Raw genomic sequence first — 7538 nt, 5'->3', positions numbered from 1 at the left:
TTAGACCCATCAGATTTTCTGGAGCACTTCACAAGATTTCTCATAGTTTGCCATCATCCATCCATCTACAGCTCCTTGACAGTAGAGGCACCTTTTGGTCAGCTCTGGGCTGTGCGAGGCATTTCTACAGTCTTTGCGAGAGAAGTAGTCTCACACCGTTTCTCAGGCAGCAGGGCCTGGCTGCTATAAAAATGGCGGCTATGAGAGGGCCTGGCTTTCTTTGTGGGGTCTTTTTCACACACACCCTCTCTCCCTCTCTCTGAGGATGTCTTTCAGAGAAAGCAATTTTACTCCTGACTAAAGGTAAAGGTGTCCCCGCACTTGTAGTGTGAGTTGTTTCCGACTCTTAGGGTGACGTCTTGCGACGTTTACTAGGCAGACCGTATATATGGGGTGGGATTGCCAGTTCTGTCCCCGGCCTTTCTTTACCCCCCAGCGGATGCCAGGTACTCATTTTGCCGACCACGGATGGATGGAAGGCTGAGTGGACCTCGGCCCCTTTTGCCGGAGATTCAACTTCCTCCTTCCGTTGGAATCGAACTCCGGCCGTGAGCAGAGCTTCGGCTGCGTTACCGCCGCTTACCGCTCTGCGCCACGGAGGGTCTTTACTCCTGACTAGGGATGTTAATTTTGATTCTCTCCATTTCTCATGTTTCCAGTCTTAAATTCAGTTCTCCACGTTTCTGCAGCAATTCGCTTTAAAAAAAAAATCCTTGTGAACATTCCTCAGCATTTTAGTCCAAATTTTCCCTAATATATACATTTTTGGATGCGATTTTTATGCATAGTTTATTGGTTTTTCACATTTTTTTGTAACAATACAAGTAACAATGCATGAAGAATAAAGGGGGGGGGACAGAGCAGCAAAACATGCCAAGCCATAAGGCCATTAAGAAAATTAGACATATGTTTTTAAAAAGAGATAAAAAATAAATCAAGGGGAGAGGTTGTCTGATAGGGAAGGGATGGGAGGGAATGGGCTCTGGCAGAGCCCACAGGGTATTCTTATCATGCAAACAGCTCCAAGCAGGAGTCCCAGATCTCAGAGTATTTATGTTCTTTGTGCCTCCAAGTGAAAGCAGCTCTTTCATATGCTGCAAGGGAAGGAAGGTCCTCAGACCAACAAGCAACTGAGGGAGCCATTTGATCCTTCCAGTGTTGTAAGACCAGTCACTTGGCCACTTATAAAGCACACAGGGTCCAGGTACAGGGTCCTGGTATATACATTTCTGCAAGTAATTTTTCCTAACGTAGTTAATTTTTGTATGTTATTTTCACTAATATATACATTTTATGTATGCTTTCCCCTAATATATGTAGTTTTGTAAATATTGGATGGTTGCAGAACTGCATTGCAAAATTCGTATAAATGCGAATTTCAAAGGATGGCTGTGTTTTGGTTTTCATGTTGTTTCAGAAAGTGCAGATTCAATAGATTTGGTTTTAAATGCAAATTGAATCGAATTTCTCCCCCATCCGTACTCCTGATCATAATTGCCATATATGGTCAGGAGGTTGTCACCTTCCTATATGAGTTAAATCATTTACTGTTAGGCCTTAGGCTGCAATCCAGTAAGCACTGGAGCAGGCTAACTGGAACCGTGGAGACTGCTAGGCTTAGTCAATGTCATAAGAAGAGTTAACGAAATGACTTGTGAACTAATGGGATTTTAAGTTGGTTCACAAGTCATTTCGTTATTTAGGAGTTCAAATTTCAAAAAATATGGAACAAATCCAATTAAATTATGGAAGGATTTGGAATCAAATAATGGCAGACATTAAAAGATGGAATAAAATGAACTTGTTGCTAATGAGTCGAATATCAGTTATAAAGATGATGGTGGTGCCAAAATTTACGTACTTGTTTTATGTATTACCCACTGATATTGCACAATTTTTTTAAAAAATATGGCAATCAACAATTTATACATTTATCTTCAAAAGCAAAAGACCTAGGACACCAAAAAATTTGAGATATAGGAGGGTAGAGGAAGGAGGATGGGGAATACCATTATTGAAACTATATTATGATGTTTATCAGCTTAGACATATGATGTCTATAATCAATGACTCTCGAGAAATATGGGTTTGTATAGAAAAGTCTTTATTCCATGACACAGATCTTACAGTATTACCTTTTATTAAAAAAGAAATTAAAAAGGGAATACAACAGCAATATACAAGCATTATCTCTATATTAAAGGTCTGGAAATATAGAAAGGAATCTTTGATGCCAGGGATATCCCCACTGATACCAATTTGTGGACATCTGGACTTTTACCTAAAAGAGAGAAGGATAAATAAAAAGGCATTAAAAGATAATCAACTTTATAGATTAATGCATTATTACACTGACTCATTACCCATATCTAGGGCTGTTTGGAGGACATCATTGAAGAATTCAAATATTACATGGTTAGCATGGTATCAACTATCTACATTTGTCAGAAAGCAACATGTCATACAGCAAGGCGCTAGAAATTTGACAGATTTTGAAAGAATGGCAGTTAACACAACAGAAAAAGATAAAGGGCAAATAACTACCTTATATAGATCACTACTCAAACAGGATTTGGGATCACAACAAGGGCTACGAACTTGCTGGGAAACTGACTGGGCTATTAAAATTGATCAAGAATACTGGACAAAAATGTGGGGGAAATTTCCTTTTGAAGCCACATCAGCTAAATACATAGAAATAACAGTTAAAATTACAAAAATTACAAAAATGGTACTTAACGCCATCCAGAATAGCAAGGATAAACAAGTCCTGCTCACCATTCTGCTGGAGAGGATGTGGAGTACAAGGATCTTATGTTCATATGTGGTGGGAATGTGAACGGATTCAAAGATTCTGGATGGAGGTCTTTGAAGAAATATCCAATATAACGGGAATGAAAGTAATAAAAACACCAGAATTAGCATTACTTAATAAATTTGATGGTCAAAATAAAGCCATATTACACAAAAAGCAAGTTGAGTATCTCCTAATAGCAGCACGTATGCTGATAGCTAAATGCTGGAAGGAGGCAAAAGGATTAAACATTAGGAAATGGTACAGTATAGTATGGGAAATAGCGCTTACAGAGAAACTCACTCAACGTCTGAGAGTAGTAAGAGGACAAAAGAAAAAAGACAGTTTTGCTACGGAATGGTCGTGTTTTATTACACATATAAACAAAACAACAGCATCAATACAGGTTCCAACTGCCTTTAACAGCTTATGGTTACAATAGCTTTTTTTTTTGGAGAAAAAATAATACGCTGATTCGAGATTTGTCAACTTGTTAATTAATTAATTAATTATCATCAAATAACCAATGTTAAGTAATATGTATTGTATTTGTATTGTAAGTGGATAGCGATAGACTGAAAACAAACGAGGTTCCCTTCTCTGGAGAGCGATCTTGCTGAAAGGCTGGGACCCCTTTGCAAAAGTATTGTGCCTTTATTTCCTGGGCCTCTGGCAGTGGGAGTGGGCTCTCAACTCTGCACCTTCCCGGGTGGATGTGAGCTGAGTAAGCTGTGATGGCTTTTGTTGGGTTTGGGTCTAACAAACACATATGTAAAGTATTAGTCTTTGTATATATCGTCTATGAACTACGTCAGTATTTAAAATACACTTTTCCTATGTATGTTCCCAAATAAAAAATATATTAAAAAAAAGAAAAAAAGAAAGAAGAGTTAAACTTTCTGGTGCCAGAAACATTAGCTTTGATGTTGTTAGCTTGTATTTGTTAATTACATAGTACAGCTGTATGGTAAAAGTGTAACTTGCAGTATATCATACATAGTACTGATATGATAACAAGATGGGTTAATTGCTTCTAGCAACATTTTTTTCTGTAGTATGTATAATGGCCTTCCATAAAGCTCAGCGCATCTAAATTCTGAGATGCAGGTATCACAGCTGCCTTGAAACTGGCAACAGCGGGTTGCTATTCCAACTGGCTGTCCCTTTAAGTGAGGCGGGAACCTGTTTCAAATTTAGCGTATCGGAACGCTTACGTGACACTCAGGAAGCTTATTGGCGTTTCTCTTACAGAGGGAACTACGGCGGGAAGGGGGGGGAACTACGGCGGGAAGGGGGGACTGCGCAGGCGCAGTCCATTTTCTGTCTGGGCTGCGGATCAAGTCTCAGTGATGGACGGGTTTAAGAGACCAGCTTCACTCGCTCCATAGAGATATGAAAGGTTAGGTTTTAAATCCGGTTGATACTCATTCCTCCGGGATTGAAGTGACAGCTGACCAGTCAAAATAAGGGAGAAATCCAGCATTGTAGCTGTGATTGGGTGGCAGCGTTTTCACTGAGAAACAGAAGGTAGACGGCAATTCCTGCTGTATGATTAAAAAGTTTTCAAAGTTTTTTTTAAAAATGTCCTGTCAGTGCCAATAGTACGGCTGAGAGCGGGTGACTACAATGTGGCGTCTATGGTTTGAATTTCCAGCTGAAAATCCCTCCTACAAGCAATTCAGTGGCTAAATATACTTAAGTTGCTCCCTCAGACCCTGTCCCAGACCAGGTGTAGCGCTCAGTTTCCTGTAGAAGATTTGCATACACTCGCGTTGTGCTTGTGTTTAGACACTTTAAAAAAGCTTTCAAAGCAAAGCTGGAAAGCAGGAGACAGCGTGAGCCTATTCCAAGTCTATGACTCGCTCTATTATCCTAGGCGAGAGACTGAGTAAGTTGAGAGTGGTTAACTACAGCCCTGCAATGTAGTCTGTAGCGTTACCGCTCTGGGGTCCTTTGGGAGGAATGGCGGAATATAAATGTAATGAAAGAAATAAAGCAATTCAGCGCCGCCCCCTGCTTCTGAGCCCCTATTGGTTACTGGCTCGTCTGATCTCCAATAGCAAGCACATAAGGCGGGAGCAACAGCGGATCAACTGCAACAATCTCTTAATTGGACAGCAAGTTTTGGGTGGGGAGAGAAGCCATTGGCTGCAAGTTTTTCCGCCTGAGGTGGCTCTGCGACGGTTGAAGGCGAGAAGCGGCTTCTCGAGCAAGTCCACGGTCGTCTCTAGAGATGGATGAAGCACGGCGGGCAACAGCGGCGGGCGAGCAGGAGAAGAGAGGCGGCGGAGGCCCAGAGGTGCGCTTCTTTCCTCCGCTTGTGGGTTGGGGACTGCTGCGACTGGGCACTTTCAGGCTGCGTTGTTGTGAGGCGGCTGGTTCCCTCCTGTGGAGGGTGAGGGGTGTCCAGTGTCCGTTTCGTTTCAGTGAAGCGTCTCCCTTCCGCCTCACTCTTGCTGCTGCGCTGCGTTGCGGCAGACACCCCCAAGTGTGAAACAGCCCCAAGTGATCAAACTCCCCACAAGTATCAGCGAAGGTAGCCAGCTTTTGTGCTGCTGGTAATTCCACAACCTACATAAGATTTAGAATTGGTTTTAGACAGAATTTGTTAGAACTACCTAACGAAAATTGCCTATTTTGAAGATGTATATTTTTACGCTGGTCTACGACCGTAATAAAGCTATCTATGTATCTAGCCGTGTCCATAAGACCCATCCGCCTGTTCTGGCATTATCTCCTGTAGTAGCTTCTCTCCCAGACCAAGTACAAATCGAGAAGGGCACGTTCTGGTTTCGTTTATACTTTTACCACCAAGAAGGACTCCTGCGACTTTCTTCCCTCATTCCTCCATTGCTGTTAATGTGCCTTCAAGTCGATTATGACTTCTGGCGACCCTATGAATCAGTGACCTCCACGAGCATCTGTCGTGAACCACCCTGTTCAGATCTTGTAAGTTCAAGTCTGAGGCTTCCTTTATGGAATCAATCCATCTCTTGTTTGGCCTTCCTCTTTTTCTACTCCTTCTGTTTTTCTCAGCGTTATTATCTTTTCTAATGAATCAGGTCTTCTCATTACATGTCCGAAGTATGATAACCTCAGTTTCATCATTTTAGCTTCTAGTGAGAGTTCTGGTTTAGTTTGTTCTAACACCCAGTTATTTGTCTTTTTTGCAGTCCATGGTATGCGCAAAGCTCTCCTCCAATACCACATTTCAAATGAGTTGATCTTTCTCTTATCTGTTTTTTCACTATCCATTACTGTCCTGCCATTACAGACCACTAAAGGCTCTTCGATGCCTATAATAAATTTGCTTACCATGCAGTAGTTTTGTCATGCACTTATTTAAAAAGCAAAGAGGGCGTTTTAGCTTTTCTTGTTAAAGATATACTAGAAAAACATGAAATTGGCCTATAATTGGCTGTTAGTCAAAATGAACCTCACCAGATGCAGCATGTGAAAATATACAACATCAGTGCTTAATATTCATGCAGTTGAGTGTGCCTTAAAAGCAAGTCTTTAAGATGCTGTAGGTGTGTCTGGAATTTTTGCTGCTGCAACCGCCTAACATTTACCCTTCCATTGAAATAGGGACAGTTGTCTCTTAAGTAATGTTATAAAAATAATCCTTTCTTAGCAACACATGACACTGCACCAGTAGCTCTCATCATCTCTGATTATTGGCTATGCTGCCTGGGGCTAATGGAAGTTAGAGCCCAACAACATCTTGAGTGCCACAGGTTCCCCATCTCTGGTGTATAGAAAGGGAGCATGATATTTGACAAGACCAAATAGATGCTTCTCTTAACTAAAGTGCAGATCAAAACAAGAGTTGCACATTCAAGATCAGTTAACCTTTGCTAACTTGTAGTTCTATTGGTTGGTTGGATGGAATTTGCCTGCAAGGTACAGAACTGACTCAGCTGTATCTGCCTGAGCACTGGGTGTGACATCAGGCCAGACTTATGGGACAGTGGTTGGTGGCAAAGTGTCATTTCCCATCACCAGGAAACCTCTCTTCTTCTTGGAACAAGAGGGCTTCGATGTGGTGTTGGACCAAAGAGACACGCTAGAAATGCTGTTGGAGTACTGACTGAACTGGCCAAGGTTTTCTTATGTGTGGTATTGGGGGGACCCAGAACAGTAGTTTTGTGTGATTTCAATGCTTGGATCTGGCTTGAGAGTTCGTAGCCTCTGTGGCAACCATGAACCTGTCTCAAATGACCAAAGGTCCAATTCACAGAGCAGGGCAGGATCTGGATTTGCCCTTTGTTCCATGTGGGGATGGGGACGGTCTAGAAATAGGTAGAGTGGATATCATCCCATTGTCATAGTCAGACCACTTCCTGGGGAGGTTTGGACACACAGCATTCATTCTCCATTAGGACGGTATGCCCTGGGTTGAGGCCCTAGTTCTCCTGTGGAAAGGTGAGACTTGTTAGAGCCATTGACACGATTGCTTGTGAGGGCCCCCTACAGTGCCATGGAGCCCGCTTCGCTACTTGGTATTTGGAGGAGTTGTGGTTGATGAAACAGACCAGGCGAAGACTGGACCATAAGTGGCATAAATCTTGCTCCAGAAATGACTGAATACGTATTGAGGCTCATAATCAGGCCTATCGCGTGGCTGTGGGGACAGTGAAGAGGTCCTACTTTGCTGTGTCCATTGCATTGTTGAGGAGCCGCCCAGTAGAGTTGATCCTGTGTTGTCCAGAGGTCGGTTACTCCTGACTGGGGGGGAGGGCAG

At 42.3% G+C, this 7538-nt stretch overlaps 1 protein-coding gene across 3 annotated transcripts in view; it reads left to right on the top strand.

Moving 5' to 3' along the window:
• The first annotated feature begins 4136 nt into the window (after nucleotides 1-4136).
• The window catches only part of PCNT (pericentrin), a 200069-nt gene continuing 196667 nt past the window's right edge, over nucleotides 4137-7538 (top strand). Inside the window, exon 1 of one of the 3 annotated variants that reach the window (XM_061607607.1) lies at nucleotides 4137-4193. Coding sequence is in view for 2 of the 3 variants with exons in the window: in XM_061607602.1 (XP_061463586.1) it covers nucleotides 5028-5093 (66 nt within the window). In the remaining variant the exon portion in view is untranslated. Of the gene's footprint in view, nucleotides 4194-4254; nucleotides 5094-7538 lie in introns of those variants that run through there. The other 2 variants (XM_061607602.1, XM_061607606.1) reach the window with 2 other exon arrangements.

This window comes from Rhineura floridana, chromosome 2 (assembly GCF_030035675.1).
Source record: "Rhineura floridana isolate rRhiFlo1 chromosome 2, rRhiFlo1.hap2, whole genome shotgun sequence".
Lineage (NCBI taxonomy): Eukaryota > Metazoa > Chordata > Lepidosauria > Squamata > Rhineuridae > Rhineura > Rhineura floridana.
Note: the sequence above shows the minus strand (reverse complement) of the source record. Positions and strands in the feature narration are given on the sequence as shown.